The 21,277-nt window shown below is 49.3% G+C and overlaps 1 protein-coding gene across 1 annotated transcript in view; it reads right to left on the reverse strand.

Annotated features, from left to right (window-relative positions):
* TSNAXIP1 (translin associated factor X interacting protein 1) overlaps positions 1–21,277 on the reverse strand; it is a 1,164,230-nt gene that overhangs the window by 1,021,341 nt on the left and 121,612 nt on the right. The window contains exon 3 of the mRNA XM_030203665.1: positions 7,562–7,674. Within this exon, the coding sequence (XP_030059525.1) occupies positions 7,562–7,674 (113 nt within the window). The remainder of the gene's footprint in view (positions 1–7,561; positions 7,675–21,277) is intronic.

A 21,277-nucleotide genomic window follows, 5' to 3' on the forward strand; every position in this document is an offset into this window, starting at 1 on the left:
AAGACAATTGACTGGTTAAGATGGAACTCCGACACCACCTTCGGCAGGAACTTTGGGTGGGTGCGGAGCACTACTCTGTTGTGATGAAATTTGGTATACGGAGCATGAGCAACCAGGGCTTGAAGCTCACTGACCCTACGAGCTGAAGTAACTGCCACCAAGAAAATGACCTTCCAGGTCAAGTACTTCAGATGGCAGGAATTCAGTGGCTCAAAAGGAGGTTTCATCAGCTGGGTGAGGACGACGTTGAGATCCCATGACACTGTAGGAGGCTTGATAGGGGGCTTTGACAAAAGCAAGCCTCGCATGAATCGAACGACTAAAGGCTCTCCAGAGATGGCTTTACCTTCCACACGATAATGGTAAGCACTAATCGCACTAAGGTGATTCCTTACTGAGTTGGTCTTGAGGCCAGACTCTGATAAGTGCAGAAGGTATTCAAGCAGGTTCTGTGCAGGGCAAGAACGAGGTTCTAGGGCCTTGCTCTCACACCAAACGACAAACCTCCTCCACTTGAAAAAGTAACTCTTTTTAGTGGAATCCTTCCTAGAGGCAAGCAAGACCCGGGAGACACCCTCAGACAGACCCAACGCAGCGAAGTCTACGCCCTCAACATCCAGGCCGTGAGAGCCAGGGATTGAAGGTTGGGGTGCAGCAACGCTCCGTCGTTCTGCGAAATGAGAGTCGGAAAACACTCCAATCTCCACGGTTCTTCTGAGGACAACTCCAGAAGAAGAGGGAACCAGATCTGACGGGGCCAAAAGGGCGCTATCAGAATCATGGTGCCGCGGTCTTGCTTGAGCTTCAGTAAGGTCTTCCCCACCAAAGGTATGGGAGGATAAGCATACAGGAGGCCGGTCCCCCAATGAAGGAGAAAGGCGTCCGACGCTAGCCTGCCGTGTGCCTGAAGTCTGGAACAGAACAGAGGCAGCTTGTGGTTGGTCTGAGAGGCGAAAAGGTCCACCGAGGGGGTGCCCCACGCTCGGAAGATCTTGCGTACCACTCTGGCATGGAGAGACCACTCGTGCGGTTGCAATACTCTGCTCAGTCTGTCGGCCAGACTGTTGTTTACGCCTGCCAGGTACGTGGCTTGGAGGAGCATGCCGAACTGACACGCCCAACGCCACATCCCGACGGCCTCCTGACACAGGGGGTGAGATCCGGTGCCCCCCTGCTTGTTGACGTAATACATTGCAACCTGATTGTCTGTCCGAATTTGGATAATTTGGCAGGACAGCCGATCTCTGAAAGCCTTCAGTGCGTTCCAGATCGCTCGGAGCTCCAGGAGGTTGATCTGCAGATCCTTTTCCTGGAGGGACCACAGACCCTGGGTGTGAAGCCCATCGACATGGGCTCCCCACCCCAGGTGAGATGCATCCGTCGTCAGCACTTTCGTGGGCTGCGGAATTTGGAATGGACGTCCCAGGGTCAAATTGGTCCGGATGGTCCACCAGAGCAGTGAAGTGCGGCAACTGGTGGAGAGGCGGATGACATCTTCTAGATTCCCGGTGGCTTGAAACCACTGGGAAGCTAGGGTCCATTGAGCAGATCTCATGTGAAGACGAGCCATGGGAGTCACATGAACTGTGGAGGCCATATGACCCAGAAGTCTCAACATCTGCCGAGCTGTGATCTGCTGAGACGCTCTGGTCTGCGAAGCCAGGGCCAAGAGATTGGTAGCCCTCGCTTCGGGAAGGTAGGCCTGAGCCGTCTGGGTATTCAGCAGCGCTCCTATGAATTCCAGAGACTGAGTAGGCTGGAGATGGGACTTTGGGTAATTGATCACAAACCCCAGCAGCTCCAGAAGTTGAATAGTGCACTGCATGGACCGGAGGGCTCCTGCCTCCGAGGTGCTCTTGACCAGCCAATCGTCGAGATATGGGAACACGTGCACTCCCAGCTTGCGTAGATACGCCGCCACCACCACGAGGCACTTTGTAAACACTCGTGGGGCAGAGGCGAGCCCAAAGGGCAGCACACAATACTGAAAGTGCCGTGCGCCCAGGCGGAATCTGAGATACTGTCTGTGAGCTGGCAGTATCGGGATGTGAGTGTATGCGTCCTTTAAATCCAGGGAACATAGCCAATCGTTTTTCTGAATCATTGGCAGAAGGGTGCCCAAGGAAAGCATCCTGAACTTTTCTTTGACCAGGAATTTGTTCAGGCCTCTCAGGTCTAGGATGGGACGCATCCCCCCTGTTTTCTTTTCCACAAGGAAGTACCTGGAATAGAATCCCCGCACTTCCTGCCCGGGTGGTACGGGCTCGACCGCATTGGCGCTGAGAAGGGCGGAGAGTTCCTCTGCAAGTACCTGCTTGTGGCGGGAGCTGAAAGACTGAGCTCCCGGAGGGCAATTTGGAGGCAGGGAGGCCAAATTCAGGGCGTATCCGCACCGCACTATTTGGAGAACCCACTGGTCGGAGGTTATGAGAGGCCACCTTTGGTGAAAAAATTTTAACCTCCCTCCGACCGGCAGATCGTCCGGTACGGACACTTGTAGGGCGGCTATGTTCCCATGGATCCAGTCAAAAGCCCGTCCCCGGCTTTTGCTGTGGAGGCGCAGGGGGCTGCTTAGGCGCACGCTGTTGACGAGAACGAGCGCGCTGGGGTTGTCCCTGTGCCTGACGAGGCCTTCGGGCCGGCTGGTTGTACCTACGCTTCGCAAAAGAATAGGGTGCAGCCTGCCGGGCCCGGGAAAAACGTCCACCTGTGGAGGTGGATGCTGAAGGCGCCCGGTGGGAGAGCTTGTCGAGAGCGGTTTCCCGCTGATGCAGTTGGTCCACCATCTGCTCGACCTTCTCACCAAAAATGTTATCCCCCCGGCAAGGGACGTCGGCCAGTCTCTGCTGGGTGCGGTTGTCCAGGTCAGAGGCGCGCAGCCATGAGAGCCTGCGCATCACTATACCTTGGGCCGCAGCACGAGATGCCACGTCACAGGTGTCATAAATACCCCTGGACAGGAACTTTCTGCACGCCTTCAGCTGCCTGACCACCTCCTGAGAAGGCCTGGACTGCTCCGGCGGGAGCTTCTCGACCAGGTCCGCCAGTTGTTGCACATAGGTCCGCATGTGAATGCTCATATAGAGCAGGTATGATTGGATGCGGGTCACGAGCATGGAGGATTGGTAGGCCTTCCTCCCAAACGAGTCCAGAGTGCGAGACTCCCGCCCCGGGGGCGCCGAGGCGGTATCCCTCGAACTCCGTGCCCTCTTGAGAGCAGAATCCACGACCGCTGAGTCATGGGGCAATTGGGGCCGCATGAGCTCTGGGTCAGAGTGGATCCTGTACTGGGACTCTGCTTTCTTGGGAATGGTGGGGTTAGTTAATGGTCGCACCCAGTTCCGAAGCAGCGTCTCCTTTAGGACATTGTGCAGCGGCACCGTGGAGGACTCTCTAGGTGGTGATGGATAGTCGAGGACCTCGAGCATCTCGGCCCTCGGCTCTTCCACAGAGACCACGGGGAAGGGAATGCTGATAGACATATCCCGCACAAAGGAGGCAAAAGAGAGACTCTCAGGAGGTGAGAGCTTCCTCTCCGGTGAAGGCGTGGGGTCCGAGGGAAGGCCCGTAGACTCCTCTGAGGAGAAATATCTAGGGTCCTCCTCTTCCCCCCACGAGTCCTCATCCTCGGTATCGGACATTAGCTCATGTAGCTGAGTCCTGAACCGGGCCCGGCTCGACGTCAAGGCACCGAGGTCTCGGTGTCGTCGAGCGGTGGACTCCCGCGCCGGCGGAGACGGAGCTCCCTCCATCGACGTCGACGGGGACTCCACCTGCGTGGCGGTCGAGACCGGCGCCGCAAGCGGCGGCGGTGTCGACGGCCCCGGCGCCGGGCTAGAGCTCACCGGCGCCACAGTCATCGGCGCCGAGGGCGCAAGCACCCCCGGCGCCGGCACAGCCTGGCGCATCAGTCCTTCCAGGATCCCCGGAAGGATGGCTCTGAGGCACTCGTCTAGGCCCGCTGCCGGGAAAGGCGGTGGGGCCGGTAAGGGTGTCGGTGCCGGAAGCTGCTGGGGGCCAGGAGACGGCACCGAGGTGCCGGAACCCCGACGCGTCGGTACCTCCACAACCGACGGAGACCTCTCCTCTCGACGATGACGCTTCGGCGTCGCCTCCTCTCCGACATCCGGATGCACCGAGGGCGACCGGTGACGGCGCTTCTTATCTTTCTTCCGATGCCCGTCACCGGTGCCGGAAGGCATGGAGGAGGAGGAGGTCGATCCCCCTCGGTCTCGAGGTACCGGGTCAGACAGGGTTCGGTCCCGTGGCCCACGAGCTGAGGGAGTGACCGGGGCCGATTGCCCACGCGGCCTCTCACCCCCACTCTCACCGGCGGACCGGCGGGCCGACGGGACCTGTTCTCCTGGGGTCGCTGCCATCGGTGCCGATGTCTCGGGCATCGATACCGGTACCGAAGGACCGGCCGTCGATACCGATGCCGTCGAGGTCGACGTCGAGGGGCCGGCGCAAGTTCCAAAAAGACGGTCCCGCAGAACTTGCCTCGCAACCTGAGTCCGTTTCCGGAGACCTAGACACAAAGAACACGACTTGAGATTGTGCTCCGGCCCGAGGCACTGGAGGCACCAAGCGTGGGTGTCGGTCTGCGAGATCGGCCGGCCGCAGCGACCACACTTTTTAAATCCACTCGGGACCTTCGCGGACATCGACGGAAAAATCGCGTCGGCGAAGTCAAAGTCGTCAATGGTGGCTGGAATCACACCACGGAAAAAGAAACGACCGAGCGACCACTAGGCCGCAACGTGGCGTCCCCGCTAGAAGCGAGGGAAAAAGGGGAGCGCGTGCTCCACACGCGCAGGTTTTTTTTTTTTTGTTTGTTTTTGAAACAAAAAGGGAAACCGTACGGTAACCAGAAGCAAAGCGACGATCCGCGTAAACGCGATCGAGAAAATCCGGCGGCTGAAAACAGAGAGAGTGGCAAAAGCACAACTCTCTCCAGTCGCGGAAAAAAAGGAACTGGCGGGAGCGGTCGCGCACGGGCGGGAAGACGGCCGCGCATGCGCGGTGGGCGTGCCCTGCGTCCCGACCGTCCCGCGAAGCTTTTTTCCGGTTGGTGGGGGCTGCCGCGGACGTCACCCAGTCGTGAGAACAAGCAGCCTGCTTGTCCTCGGAGAACATTCAGGTACAGTACATATTCCCCTGTCCCTGAAGGGCTCACAGCCTAAGCTAAGGCAATGGAGGATTAAGTCACTTGCCCAAAGTCACAGGAAGCCACAGTGGGATTTTAACCAGGCTTTCCTGGTTGTCAGCTTGCTTATCTAACCATTAGGGTACGCTGCAACTCAAATAATAATATTGATGTCCTAGTGCTCACTGCAGTGTTTAAAGTGTTGCCTTTCCTAGGTAGGCCCTTGTTGTGTAACTCCCAGAAGTCAGTGCTGTTTTGATATAATCAATTTGCTCTATAACTGCTGAGTGACTTTTGTAGGTTTTATATTACTTCACAATATGCCTGGCATTGTAGAGGCCTTCATAATATATGTGCTACTAGTACAGTTCTGATAAACCTTTCCATAAATGGCAATAAACTTTATAACCAGCAAAAGTGATAGTGAAACAAGACCTGAGCATTGCAACTTAATGGTCTCAGCTTATGCCATCAAGAATTAAGCACCATCATTTTCACCAGTCTTTCATCCTACTAATTTTTTTCTTTCACTTATTGAATTTTATCTTAATTAATAACTAGTAAAAAAGGCCCGTTTCTGACACAAATGAAACGGGCGCGAGCAAGGGTTTCCTCGGAGTGTGTATGTTTGAAAGAGTGTGTGTGAGAGTGACTGTGTGAGAGAGAGTGAATGTGTGAGTATGTGTGCGTGACAGAGAGAGTGTGTCACTGGGTGCAAGTGTGTCTGTGAAAGAGAGAGTGTGTGTGTGAGAATGAGAGTGTGTGCCAGGGGGCCCCCTCCCTCCCACTTTCAGGGTCGTCCCCTCCCTCCCTCCGAGTTTCATATACAGACATTGAGAGTGAGCATCTTTTAAAGTTGTGTTTTTTTAAATAAGCTGTACCTTCTGTTACTTTAATGCGTGTGTTTCTCCGTCCCTCCCTCCCTCCCAGTTCCAGGCTCCCCCCCCCCCACTTCCACGGTTGTCGGCCCTCCCTCCCTTCAAGTTCCAGGCACCCTCCCTCCGCTTTTAAAAACTCATCTTCACTTACCACGTCGGGGCTACGGTGGCCGGCAACAGCGGTACAAAGCGTGCAGGCTCGGGCCTTCTCTGTCTCTCAGCTCTGGTCCCGCCCTTGCGGAAACAGGAAATGAGGGCGGGACCAGAGCTGACAGAGAGAGAAGGGCCGAGCCTGCACGCTTTGTACCGCTGTTCCTGGCTGCCGTAACCCCGATGCGGTAAGTGAAGATGAGTTTTTAAAAGCGGAGGGAGGGTGCCTGGAACTTGAAGGGAGGGAGGGCCAACGACCGTGGAACTGGGAGGGGGGGGTCCTGGAACTGGGAGGGACGGAGAACGTTGGAGGAGAGTGACGACGGAGAACGTTGGAGAGTGACGTCAGGAGATGGTTACGGGCGCAGGTAGCCTCATTGGAACGTTAGAGGAGAAAATTATTATATTAGATATTGAACTTATCTTTGTTGGCTCAGGGGTTAACTTATCTGACATAAGTCATATTTCCTGGTCTGTTTTATCAAGCATAAACCATGCTGACGTACATTTCTCAGTCAAACTGGGGAGAAGAGAGCCTGTGCTGAGCTTTGTGAGATTACTAGTCATTTCTATAGTGCTACTAGATGTACGCAGCGCTGTACACAGTGCTGTACACGTTATATGCAGGTACTTTTTCTCTGTCCCTAGAGGGCTCACAATCTTCTTTTCTTTTCTTTTTTAATACCTGGGGCAATGGAGATTTAAGTGACTTGCCAAAGATCACAAGGAGCTGCAGTGGGAATTGAACCCAGATTGTCAGGATCAAAGCCCACTGCACTAACCATTAGGCTACTGCACTTTTAAAATCTCTCCCTCTCCTGCAAAGATCCTGTGAATTTTCGCAGCAACAGGATTTTGATTGTTGCCCAAACAAGCTTCAGGCTTTGTCCCTCCTGGCTCGTTTGGCTCAGTACCAGCTCTTAGAGGCTTGTATGGGCAAAACCAGTGGATGTTAGAGTGAAAACCCTCCCTTCAAGCACCCTACTGCCAGCTCCAAGCTGGAGGTAGGTTTCCAGCATTAGGGCCAGCATTATTTTCTGCGCTGTTCTCTGAGCATGAGGGGAAATACCAGATTACCCTTATTTAAATGTATGCAAATGGATATTAAAGATCATTTGCACTAATTTTGGAGGGCGGGTTGTATCTGGCACTAGAGCCCTCTAACCATTGTAAAGCAGCTTAACACCAGTGCTATTCTGCCACTAATCACCTCTAGCGCCAGCATTAGATTCTGAGTATTGGTCTGTGTATGTCTCATTGAAACTTGATTATATCTGAGCAGTTAAGTGGCACTGTGGCTTTAAACCCTAAAATCAAAGTCAACGGTTTTGGATGTGCTAATGTACTGAGTGATAATGCACTAGTGATAAATTCTTCCTCTCCTTACCCATAGCACCTTGGATCAGAAGCGGTACATGGTTTTCGTCGATTTAAAATTGTCTCTGAAGCTCCATAAGCAGGCCAGGTGGACAGATAACCCCGAAACGATTCCCTGAGAGGCTGGAAGGCAAGAGATAGACAAATGAACCCAGAGAAAACGGTGCACCCTAGCTTAAGGGCAATAAAAATACCTCTACCATTAAATCAAATCACAAAGAATGGCGTTTCAAGGGTAAAATGACTTCTTTTGGAAACAAAGGTTCCCGTCCTAGATGTGATAAGTGTCCACAATATGCAACCTTTGGATAAACTCAACCCCTGGATATCATAGTCCAGTCCAGAGCTCCTGAATCGGGCCCACCTGGAACAAAATGGCAGCACCTAGGCCCTGCCCATATAAGGAGTTTTATTCCTTATATGGTGCTTAGCCCTGCCCAGTACATCCCAGAATGCACTGGGCAGGGCCTGGGCGTCACTATTTTGTTCTGGGCAGGCCCAAGGCAGGAGGGAGGAGCTGTTACTCCTGCCCTCCTGCCTCCACCTTGTAAAGGTACAGGGAGGGGTGCGGGTGGGGTTGGGATGGGACTGCAAATGGGACCAGGAAGGGTGTGTATGCATGCCTGGAGGGAAGGGGTCCAGTTCATTGGACCACCAAGGAATATTTTAAAAAAAGATTTGGGGTAGCCACAGAGAGGAAGGTCAGGGTCCACTGGACCACCAGGGAAATTTTTTTTTACAAAGGATTCAAGGAGGACCGGGGTGGTCAGGTTCCACTGGATCATCAGGGAAATTAAATTTAAAAAAAAAAAGATTTGTGTGTGTGTTTAGGGGGGGTGGATATTGGGGTCCACTGGACCACCAGTGAAATTTAAAAAAATGAGGGGGTAGGGCTCGGCTGGGAGGGGGGCGCCAGGAGGTAAGAGGTAGGAAGCACAAGCAGGCAGCCTTTGCAGCTGCCTGCATGTTTCTGCTATACAAGCAGAGGTAGGCTTAAATAGGGTTTGGCATCTGACATCATCTGCCTCAGACATCAGCCCAATCCCTGACACAGCCAATCAGGACCGAGACCCTGTCTCTACCATGCTTGTCCCAGCAGGATCATAACATTTGGAAACAGGATACTGGGCTACTCTTATGTTACGGTATGTTTCTGTTAAACAGTTTCCCCTCAGAAGAAGGCAGTGATGTTGGGGACGAAGGGGATAGCTTAAGTGATGGAGTTGATGGCAGTGTGCAATTCTGGGAGGAACTTTCCAAAGCCCCTCATAGTGAGTGAATTCTGAGAGAAAATTGAGTAGCCAAATCATTGGCTATAAAATGAGTAGGTGGCTGGCAGCTTTGTGGCGGTGTCAATTAAAGCATGAAAAATAGAATATAATTGCTGAGTATTTGGAGCTCTATAATTTAGAGCAGAAAAATAACAGTTCTTTACGACATGAATCTCAAGCTTGCAATGGTGTGACAAGTCTTTAAACTTCAGATAATGAGTGTGTGTCCCATATTTCCGCCAGAGCTGCTCACAGTGTGTCAGTTGACACTGAATTAGTTTCAAAGAATCTTGGAACCACGGTTCTTTCCTAGAACCGCTATTAGAAGGAAGAATTGAAGCAAGATGAACTCATAATCTACAGTCCATGCTAGAGAATGAGTCAGTCATAATTGCTTCCAGCCACCTAGTAAAAGTGTATTTGGAAGGATGTGTCTTAGGGTGTTTCTTACAAACAGAGTTAAAAAGCATAAGCTGGTGATCAGAATAAGGAAGCTGTGAAGAACTGGAAACAAAAGTGTCAAGGATTCATTATTTGAAGAAAAGACTACATCTAACATGTGGCTGGCATCGTGTACTGATGTCTGTAAATGGGAGGATAGATCCACATCTCCCAAGAATGTAGTAAAGTCATGTACAAATGGTACAGAAGAATCTTCAAGATGAAGGTTAAGGTTGCCTAAGGCAATATGAGCCGAAGTTTTAAGAGCATAGGAGGTAATAATGGCTTTCAAATCCTCTAAGGAGCTGGAAGTAATTAGAGGAGGCTGGTACAATAGCAGCAGTTCCAGGTGTAAAGAGATACTCAAACATACAAACATTCAGTCAGGCCCACAGTTGTGTAGTTCTGGCAGTATACAGTAAGAGAAGAGTGAAGATTATTGCTTAGTCACCCCCTTTCTTACCCTGTCTAGTCTAATAATGAACAGAATAGCCAGGCGGAATTGATTGATTCAGACATGCCAGATCGGAATCCTCCAACCAAGTCTCCACAAGATATAAAATGTCAAGATGATAAGCAAGAAATAAGTCTTTAACTAAATGAGACTTACCGCTCAGGGAACAAAAGTTCAATAAGCCTACATGATGGTCTGACAATTCTACTGATTGAGACTGAATTACTGGCGTTCCAAAGCTTGGTAGAGGAATCAATGTTCTCATCTGAGTGTGAGCGGGACAGTGCTGCCGAACCATCCGTCGGCCCCAAAGTACCGGAATGGAACTCACAGAAACTGCTGGCTCAACTAATAAAATCTGCAGAGAAAGACTAAGCAAAAACCGCACCAACACAAAATTATCGACATGGCAAGATGTAAAAGAGGTGCACACTCAGGGTGTGCATGGAGTAGCAGAAACCATATGGCATGCGCCACAAACGCAGTGAGCTTTTATCAACAAAGAATGGTGATGGCACCTCTAGTTCCGGGAGTGGGAAGTGGGAGTGCCACGGTCACGGCCAGCTAACTGCTAGGACATGCAATCACCCAGAGCCTGAAAGACACAGTAGGCTACACACTTACAAAGCAACAAACAAAGCAAAGCAAAGCAGTAGTTAGGGAATGTTTTTATTGGAGAAACTTGCAACCAATTACAACAAACCTACTTTTATACAAAAGTTCAAAAAGAAAACTAAAACCACTAAAATAACAAAAACATACCTCTCTAATCAAGTTTCAACCCTACATGCTTCCAATACCCTTCCCACCTCCCCCTCCCAAGCCTCTCCTGCTCCAAACATGCCAGAAAAAACCTCCCGCAGCACATCCCCCACCACTGTGTCCACTGACAGTAAACTTTTCTGTAATGTCAATTGGCACCTGGCCATCCACAAGAAGTATTTCAAAATAGCAATGATCACAAATAATGTCCCAGTATGCTGGTACAGTCCTGGTCGATAACAACCGTACACCCATTCTGCATAGGAAAAAGACTGAAAACTAGGAATTCCCAAGACCCAAGACACTTTTTCCCCACCTCCTGGTTGAAGGGGCATTCCCTCAACAAGTGACCCATTGTTTCTGTCTTCTGCCCACACTCCTCTCTGGAACAATTTCTTTCCTCCAGCTTCCTGCATTTCAAATTTCCCCTCACAAACAGCTTTCCTTGAAAGGCCAGCCAGGTGAGATCAAAAAACTTATGTGGGAACCTGTTCATGTTTAAGATTTCCACACCCTTCTTTATTACTGTTCCTGGGCAATCCCTGACGCTAACTTCTGGACAAAAATACTGATGTAGAATTCTTTCCCCCATAGCCTTCCTATCACTTGCTGTGATCCCCCACCTATTCACTACCCTAACCAATCCTTTCTGATAATCCGCTATCCTCCTTTTTTCCTGCACTCACCCCCTTCACTGACCCTCCCCCTTTCCACCTTGTCCAGACCCTCTCCCACCCCTTTTCCATATTTTCCGCCCACCCTGGAGGGTTCTGTCTTAACATTGCCCCCAAATTAAATTGGACAAATAATAAAGTCAGGAAGAGCACAGGATTGACCATCCCCAGGCTGCCTTTTACCCTGGGAAGGTATGTCACGTCCCTTTTCAGCATGTTCAAACGATTTCCCCACAGCATTTGGAAGAAGATACTAAGTAATGCTGTGTACAGTTTCTCTGGCAACAACCAAATGTAGCTAACATGCAGGAAAATGGGCAGGAGGAAGGTCTTCATGAGGCAAATCCTCTCTTGAAAACTTATTCTCCAGAACTTCCATCTTTCAACCTTCTCCCGGGCCTCTTTTAACTTCAATCCCAATTGTGCACATCATCTCCTGCCTTCTGAAATTCGATCCCTAATACCCTTACCCTTTCTTCTGTGTCAGGAACCCCCTCCCCCTCCAGCTGGAACTTGTGCTCCTCAGAGCCAAGCCACAGCGAGTGGCACTTTCCTCTGTTCACTTTAGATCCTGATACATTTGAGTATTCTGTCATTTTCGAGCTCAGACTCCCCACCTCTTCCTTCTTTGCCACCCATAAAGTGATATCATCTGCATATACCACTGTCCTCAGGACCTGATCTTTGCCTAATGTGAGTCCTGTCAAGGACCCGCCCTCTCCTCCCGCTTCCAATCTCCTCACGAATGGGTTGATCTCGAAGACATAGAGGAGGGGGCTAAGTGGGCATCCCTGTCATACTCCCGCTGATACTGGAAATTCCTTCCCCAGCCAACCATTGATCAGCATGGAGCATAGCCCCCTGGTACAAAGTCCTCACCAATGAATAAACTGTGATGGTATTCCGTATTGCTTCAACACTTCCCATAAGTATTCATGCTGCACCCTATCAAATGCCTTTTCCTGGTCAGTTAATAGGACTCGCCCCTTTTCTTCCAGCTTGCTCCTCTCCACTCCTTCCCTCACTGTCGCAGCCGCCTCCAAGACTCCCCTCCCCGGCACCCCACACATTTGCGAGGGAGACAACAGACAAGGGGACACTCCCCTCAATCTCTCTGCCAAAACTTTGGCCATAAGTTTCCTGTCTAGATTTAGCAATGCTATTGGTCTCCAATTGGCCAGCTGCACTTGATCCTCCCCTTTGGAAAGAAGGATCAATGCAGCCCCCTTCAAAGACTAGGGGAGTTCCCCTTTCCCTGCTGCCTCCTCAAATACTTTGACTAACAAAGGTGCTAGCTGTCTTTTGTCCGATAGTATTCTGCATGCAATCCGTCTGGGCCTGGGGTCTTTTTCTTAGCTAAGAATGGATCCTCAGGAGCTTAGCCGAGAATGGGTGGCAGAGCCGGTGGTGGGAGGCGGGGCTGGTGGTTGGGAGGCGGGGATAGTGCTGGGCAGACTTATATGGTCTGTGCCAGAGCTGGTGGTGGGAGGCGGGGCTGGTGGTTGGGAGGCGGGGATAGTACTGGGCAGACTGAAAAAGACAGGTACAAATCAAGGTAAGGTATACCAGGGGTGTAGCCAGACAACAGATTTTGGGTGGGCCTAGGCAAGAAATGGGTGGGCACCAAATGTTCTTCCCAACCCCCACCAGAAAAATATCTGAGCTGGCGGGAAAATGCTTCTTTCCAACTTGGCAGTCTGCAGTAGGCATGCGCTGAAAACTGAGCATGCGCAGGTGCCAGTATCGTGGAGAGCAGCGTTTTAATTACTATCAGGGGGATGTATTCAGCTGGTGGACATTGGGATCCCCACCAGCTACCGCTAAATGTGTACAACTGTTGGGTGGGCCTGAGCCTTCCCCCTGCTTACTGGGTCAGAGTGTGCCCTGTTTTGTTTCCTGTTGTAGTCCATGCGGTAGTGGCCATTTTTGTAAGACAGTTTTAGATCCCTTTCCTGTGTTACCCACGTCAGAGAACGTACTTCTAACCTTGAATGGTGCTGAAAGAGGGCATTGTACACCATTGTGCCAGCTCTGACCTACTGCTAATCTTAGTACCAGGGGACTCTTTGCCAGTGGGGCACAACCCCTGATCTGCAGTTAACTGTGAGTAAACGTGGTTATTTCAAGAAAGGACTTTTTCAGAGAGATTAGTCTTCAGGTGTGAACTGGTGTGCCAAAGTTATACAGCAGCAATAAGTCCTAGAGGCTGTATGCAGGTCCCTGGAGCAGTTTTAGTGGGTGCAGTACATTTGTGGGTAGTGGGTTGGGGGGGGTTGGGGGGCTCAACTCCCAAAGTAAGGGAGCTATGCACGTGGGAGCTTTTCTGAAGTCCACCGCAGTGACCCCTAGGGAGCCCGGTTGGTGTGCTGGCTCCTCCCACGGCCAAATGCCTTGAATTTGGCCGGGGTTTGAGATGGCCAACATAACTTTCCATTATCGCTAAAAAACAAAGCCGGCCATCTCAAACCTCGGCCAAATCCTATGCATTTTGCTGGCCGGAACCGTATTATCGAAACAAAAGATGGCCGGCCATCTTTTTTGAAAATATGGGTCTGGCCAGCTGTTTGCGGCGCCGCCAAAATACATCGCCAGCCATGTATTTCGCTGGCGCCGTTCGATTATTCCCCTCCATGTTACTATGTATATGATTGCTTTCTCTATTTTCCTTACCTCCCAGGGAGCAACTATGTCCAATTCCACCTGCATCCTTTCCTCTCTCAGTGTTTCTGCCACATATTGTTTCTAAACCTGTTCTGGAATTTCCTGTCTTGAAAAAAAACCCTCATAAAATTGCTTGGCTGCTTGCAGGATCCCCTCCTGAGCCTCCCAGAGTATACCTTCCTTGTCCCTCAAGCCCCAAACCCTGCTCGCCCCGGATTTCTGCTTACAGCTCTGATACAGATCTGGAGAAACAAACTTCCCGTAGTCCCTTTCCATTTTTAAAAATTCCCACCTATCATACTGCAGGCCTTTTAACGGCTCTTGTAATTCTTTTATCTGCTCTGGGTCCTTGTGGTCAGAAATCATCCTATCCAGTTTCCTCCGCAATACTGCACTTGATCTGATTCTCCTCCCTTGATATTCTTCCCCTAATTTTTAAAAAAACTTTTGTTTTCGTTTCTTACACATTTCCCACCAGTCACCTATAAACTCAAAGCCTTCCATAATAGACATTTGGTCCTCCAGAAATTCCTCGTACCTTTGTACAACCTCTTCCTTCGTTAACAAACTTGCATTTAGCTTCTACAAGCCCTTCCCTTCCTGATAAGCTGCTGTCCCTCCCAGACAGGCTTCCACCATCAAGTGGTCCGTACCATCTGCCACTTGTGTGTTTGGTATCCTCACACAAGCTCCTTCTTTCATAAAGATCCTGTCTATTCTACTCCTGTGTTCACCCCTAAAATATGTACATCCCCTCTGTTCTGGGCAGTGTTGAATAAAAATGTCTACCAAACCTGCTCCCTTTGCCACCTACTACTACTACTTATCATTTCTAAAGCGCTACTAGACGTACGCAGCGCTGTACATTTGAACATGAAGAGCAGTCCCTGCTCGACAGAGCTTACAATCTAATTAGGACAATCTAATTATCTCTATAAGGGAATATTAAAGTGAGGATGATAAAATAAGGGTTCTGAACAAGTGAATAAGGGTTAGGAGTTAAAAGCAGCATCATAAAGGTGGGCTTTTAGCTTAGATTTGAAGACAGCCAGAGATGGAGCTTGACGTACCAGCTCAGGAAGTCTATTCCGTGAAAAAATACTTCCTGACATTACTCCTGAGTCTGCCCCCCTTCAACCTCAATTCATGTCCTCTAGTTCTACCACATTCCCATCTCCGGAAAAGGTTTGTTTGCGGATTAACACCTTTCAAATATTTGAACGTCTGTATCATGTCACCCCTGTTTCTCCTTTCCCCCAAGGTTTGCATGTTCAGGTCGGCAAGTCTCTTCTCATATGATTTGCAACACAAATTCCATACCATTTCTATATTACTAGTAAAAAAGGCCCGTTTCTGTCACAAATGAAACGGGCGCTAGCAAGGTTTTCCTCGGAGTGTGTATGTTTGAGAGAGTGTATGTGAGAGTGACTTTGTGTGAGTGTGTGTGTGTGTGTGTGAGAGAGAGAGTGAGTCTGGGTGCGAGTGTGTCTGTGAGAGAGAGAGAGTGTGTGTGTGAGCAGGGCCGTGCCTAGGGTCTCTGGTGCCCCCCTGCAGACTATCAGTTGGCGCCCCCCCCCCCCCCCCCCCCCCCCCGTGTGGAGCTGTTCATAATCAGTTTCAGCAAGTTTATCACTTTGCACTTGCCAACATTAAATCTCATCTGCTATTAGGATTCCCAGTCTTCCAACTTCCTAAGGTCTTCCTGCGATTTTTCACAATCCGCATGCATTTTAACAGCTTTGAATTGTTTTGCATCATCTGCAAATTTAATTACCTCACTCGTCATTCCCATTTCTAGATCAGTACAATATAGCATCGGTCCCTTTATGGATGGTCGGACTTGCCTGGCAATGTGCTCCGCATCCGCGAGCGAGGCTCCAAGGTGTGTGGAAGAGCTGGGCAGTGCCAAAGAGCCGAGCGCTGCGCGAGAGAAGGCAGCAGCAGCGCATGCACATAGGCTATGGGACATAGCTATGGGGCTTTTTAAAAAATAATTATCCTTAAAGTAACAAAGAAGGTGACTATTACCTTTACAAGACTAGATTGTTTCTTGTAAATTAGGACACATGCACTGTATAGTTTCCCTAAAGATAAAATATGAATATAATCCTTCTGCTAAAGATAAAAAGAGGTTAAATCAGTGATTCCCAAACCGCGTTCCATGAACTCTCTTCAGGGGTTCCTCGAGAAATTAGATTGTAGAAACTGTCTGTATGAACATATATATGTTTACATGAACTGAGGGTTCCTCATGTATGAAAAATATATATTTTATGAGCTCTGCCATTGGGAAAAGTTTGGGAATCACTATTATTAATTACACAATGCAGGCTCAATGCGGCTTCTTCACTTACATATGAATTTATTGACAGACGTGTCTTTTTTTTTTCTCCTTTCTTGCTGTAAGTTAATTTACTGATAGTTGGAAGGTCTGTTGACTGGCCTATTATTTGCCTTGATGTTACTTGATCTGGAGTTAATTTGTGCTTCAGTTCTCTATTGCTCTTTCTCATAATGATAGTAACACTGCCTGTTTCCTGCACATAACACTTTATCTAAAAGGTTTATATTAACTTTATAATCTGAATTACAATCATGGATTATTTATAACCAGAATTTTATACATATATTGGGGGGGGGGGGGGGGGGTTGTTGTATGTTCTATGTGCAGTTACACCAAATGCAAAACCCATTAGATCATCAGCCAACTTGTTAAACACACAAAAAAAAAAGAGAACCAACCCTGGAAGATGCATCCTCCCTCTCAAAAGAAGTTACAAGAACAAAGACCATAATTTTCATAGTCATTATTCTTTGCTGATTTTGAGAAACACTGATGCAAAACGTGGCGGTGTTGTAACCCATCCGATCACTGCCTCATTTGCTGCAGCCAGTCTTAACAAAAGTAGGAAAACTTTTGTTTTTTTGTTTATTTAACAGGGCACTAAAAGTCTTCCCAGGCATCCATAGGATGCAATAAAGTTTCACAGCCTTTCTGCACAGGCCAGTTTGATCAAGCTGGTTGAATCATCTTAGCCTGCCCTGATCTTATGTTTGTAATAACGGATATAAGCTCGATTTCTGTACATATTGTTCATTTAAAACTATATTTTATATAAAGACTTTAAGAATTAAATAGCAATAAACCCAAGAAATCAAAGGAACGACATGATTCATTAGGAGACAGAGCAAAATCACTGGAGCCCACTTTTGTTAAGAAATGCATCTGCTCCACAGTTTGGAGAAAGGTGCTTTCCGCCTGGTGACACACTAAACAAGCATACAGTTACATAGTAACATAGTAGATGACGGCAGAAAAAGACCTGCACAGTCCATCTAGTCTGCCCAACAAGATAAACTCATATGTGTATCCTTACCTTGATTTGTACCTGCCTTTTTCAGGGCATAGACCATACAAGTCTGCCCAGCAGTATTTCCCGCCTCCCAACCACCAGTCCCGCCTCCCATCACCGGCTCTGGCACAGACCGTATAAGTCTGCCCTCCTCTATCCTCACCTCCCAACCACCAACCCCTCTTCCCCCACCTGCTCCACCACCCAATTTTGGCTAAGCTGCTGAGGATCCAATCCTACTGCACAGGATTCCTTTATGCATATCCCACGCATGTTTGAATTCCGTTACCGTTTTCATCTCCACCACCTCCCGCGGGAGGGCATTCCAAGCGTCCACCACCCTCTCTGTGAAAAAATACTTCCTGACATCTTTTTTGAGTCTGCCCCCCTTCAATCTCATTTCATGTCCTCTCGTTCTACCGCCTACCCATTTCCGGAAAAGATTTGTTTGCGGATTAATACCTTTCAAATATTTGAACGTCTGTATCCTATCACCCCTGTTCCTCCTTTCCTCCAGGGTATACATGTTCAGGTCAGCAAGTCTGTCTTCATACGTTTTGGAATGCAAATCCCGTACCATTCTCGTAGCTTTTCTTTGCACCGCTTCCATTTTTTTAACATCCTTCGCAAGGTACGGCCTCCAAAACTGAACACAATACTCCAGGTGGGGCCTCACCAACGACTTGTACAGGGGCATCAACACTTCCTTTCTTCTGCTGATCACACCTCTCTCTATACAGCCTAGCAACCTTCTCGCTACGGCCACCGCCTTGTCACACTGTTTCGTCGCCTTCAGATCCTCGGATACTATCACCTGCTACAACCACCGGGGGGGGGGGGGGGGGTACTACAAACCTCCCTTCTCCCCCAGCCAGAGAGAATCGTACGCACGACGACCAAGCCTCCAGCGAAAGGTAAAGGACGGAGAGAGTGCAGCCAGGATCCTCTGGATTCACCCGGACACCAGCCCCCTCGTTACATGCAGATACCGCTCCGGTGTGCATGTCTCTTGTGGGTTTCTACTCCCTAAATGCATCACTTTGCATTTCTTCGCATTGAATTTTAATTGCCAAACCTTAGACCATTCTTCTAGCTTCCTCACATCCTGTTTCATGCTTTCCACTCCCTCCCGGGTGTCCACTCTGTTGCAAATCTTAGTATCATCCGCAAATAAGCAAACTTTACCTTCTAACCCTTCGGCAATGTCACTCACAAATATATTGAACAGAATCGGCCCCAGCACCGATCCCTGAGGCACTCCACTACTCACCTTTCCCTCCGAGCGAACTCCATTCACCACCACCCTCTGGCGTCTGTCCGTCAACCAGTTCCTAATCCAGTTCACCACTTCTGGACCTATCTTCAGCCCATCGAGTTTATTTAAGAGCCTCCTGTGGGGTACCGTGTCAAAAGCTTTGCTAAAATCTAAGTAGATTACGTCTATAGCACGTCGATGATTCAATTCTCCAGTTACCCAATCAAAGAATTCAATGAGATTCGTTTGGCACGATTTCCCTTTGGTAAAACCATGTTGTCTCGGATCTTGCAACTTATTGGCTTCCAGGAAATTCACTATCTTTTCCTTCAGCATCGTTTCCATTACTTTTCCAATAACCGAAGTGAGGCTTACCGGCCTGTAGTTTCCAGCTTCTTCCCTATCACCACTTTTGTGAAGAGGGACCACCTCCGCCGTTTTCCAAGCCCTCGGAACCACTCCCGTCTCCAAGGATTTATTAAACAAATCTTTAAGAGGACCCGCCAGAACCTCTCTGAGCTCCCTCAATATTCTGGGGTGGATCCCGTCCGGTCCCATGGCTTTGTCCACCTTTAGCTTTCCAAGTTGTTGATACACACTCTCTTCCGTGAACGGTGCTATATCCATTCCATTCTCAGGTGTACTTTTGCCAGTCCCTTGTGGTCCTTCCCCAGGATTTTCTTCAGTGAAAACAGAACAAAAGTATCTATTTAGCAAATTGGCTTTTTCTTCATCATTATCTACAAAGTTAACCCCCTTCCCCCCCCCCCCAAAAAAAAAAGAGCAGCAGGGACACAGATGGGCAGATAAGAAACAGATTACTGACTACTCCTCCTCCCTTTCAAGCACGATCAGCAAAACCTGGACAACAGCAGAAGCCTTGGCCGACACACCCACCCCGGAGTGGGGAGCTGGAGGAAGGGGGGATCGGGGGCCTCACCTGCTACAACCACCGGGGGGGGGGGGGGACTACAAACCTCCCTTCTCCCCCAGTCGGAGAGAATCGTACGCACGACGACCAAGCCTCCACCGAAAGGTAAAGGACAGAGAGAGTGCAGCCAGGATCCTCTGGATTCACCCGGACACCAGCCCCCTCGTTACATGCAGATACCGCTCCGGTAAATCATCAATCAAAGGGCAGCGAGGACCGGGAGTGGAAGCAAAGGCAACACCAGGGTCAGTAGTTTTGGAAACCACAGCCCACGCAGGGCTCTGAAGAAATCAATTCGTCTCATCTGTCTCCAAACAGTTTAGAACTTCCGGGCCTGCTAGACTCTTAAAGCGAAACCAAACTCATCCGCTGACTGACTTGGCAGTAAGACCTTATTAAACCACCAGGAACGGGAAGGCAGCGCATGCGCATAGTCACCGGCGCACCAGCGCGGTAAGGTCTATTTTTAAAAACTTTTTAAATAGAACTCGACGGCAGCGCCGCAGAGCGGCGCCCTTGAAGGCAGGCGCCCCCCTGCGGTGCTTACCTCGCTTACCGTGTTGGCACGGCCCTGTGTGTGAGAATGAGAGTGTGTGCAAGTGCGTATGTGAGACACAGTGTGAGAGAGAGAGAGTGTGTTTCACACAGATACAGTGTGCGAGAGAGAGAGTGTGTGTGTGTGTGTGTGTGTGTGACACAGACTCTCTGTGAGACTGAGTGTAAGAGACCAAGAGATTGTGTGAGTGACCACGTGACACATAGAGAGTGAATGTGATACAGTGTGAAACAGAGTGTGTGAGAGACAGTGTGTGAGAGTGAGAGAGAAAGACATTGACTGTGAGAGAGAGAGAGAGAGTGTGTGTGTGACAGAGATACCTCCCCCCCTCTCTGGTGTCAGGCCCCCCCTCCCTCCCTTTCTCTGGTGTCAGGCTCCCCCCCCCCCTTCTCTGGTGTCTGAGCATTACTATGCAGGACGCTGAGCTCTGGCTGTGCTTCAAGGAACTGACCAATCCTATTTAATAGAATGCACCTCCAACATTCTGAAGCCGAGAAACCTCATGTGGTTGGTCACTTCTGCTTGTGACGAACCCGGAAGTACGTGATGTCAATTCAGGAGATGGATACAGAGAGCAGGAATGCCTCAGCCATGCAGTCAGCTTCAGAATGTTGGAGGTGCGTTTTATTATATAGGATATGTCATCCTTTTTGTTTCTGGGATCTCCAATTCCTGTTTGGGAGCTTGACAGGTGATCTTCTTCTTATTATTGATTTGAAGTTTTTCTTGTTATGATTTTTGTAAAGTATCCCCTGTTGGTGGACAAATCTATCTTTTGTTTGTACAATTATAGATTAAAAGTAAAGAAAAAGAAGGGGTGAAGAGTTATGCTAGCCCTTGCTCTCAGTAAAATACAGGCCAATGGCTCATAATAAGAGCTAGGCTTCTTAAAATCAGAATCATCTCTGATACAAAAGAGAGCTAGCCTGTAAAAATCAGAGATCACCTTTGACACAGTTACATTTCACTGTGGCAAGTGCTGAAATGAGGTAATTGAGAACTGGCAAGGGTGGGGGCAATCTACTCTATAAACAATCCTGAGATTGGCACCTTCAAGACGTCATAAGCAAGGGTTGCTATGGTTATGTAGAGATAGTACTGGGTCAGCTGCACCCCGGGTGAGAACATCCAAAGGGGGGGCTACAGGAAGGTTTGGGAACATATGAAGTCATTCTGATCAACTGATAAGGGCTAGGAGCCCTGTTGAGACAGCTGGGGTCCATTGAAATGAATAGGGCCAAAATTGTATATAAGCAGCAGTTTGAGGAGTATTAGTTCAGACGAGACGAGAAGAAGAAGGAGACGAGAGGAGAAGAAGACCAGAGAAGGAAGACTCCAGAAGGCTAGAGAGAGAGGACGTGCCATGAT

Source organism: Microcaecilia unicolor, chromosome 5 (assembly GCF_901765095.1).
Source record: "Microcaecilia unicolor chromosome 5, aMicUni1.1, whole genome shotgun sequence".
NCBI classification, from domain to species: Eukaryota; Metazoa; Chordata; class Amphibia; order Gymnophiona; family Siphonopidae; genus Microcaecilia; species Microcaecilia unicolor.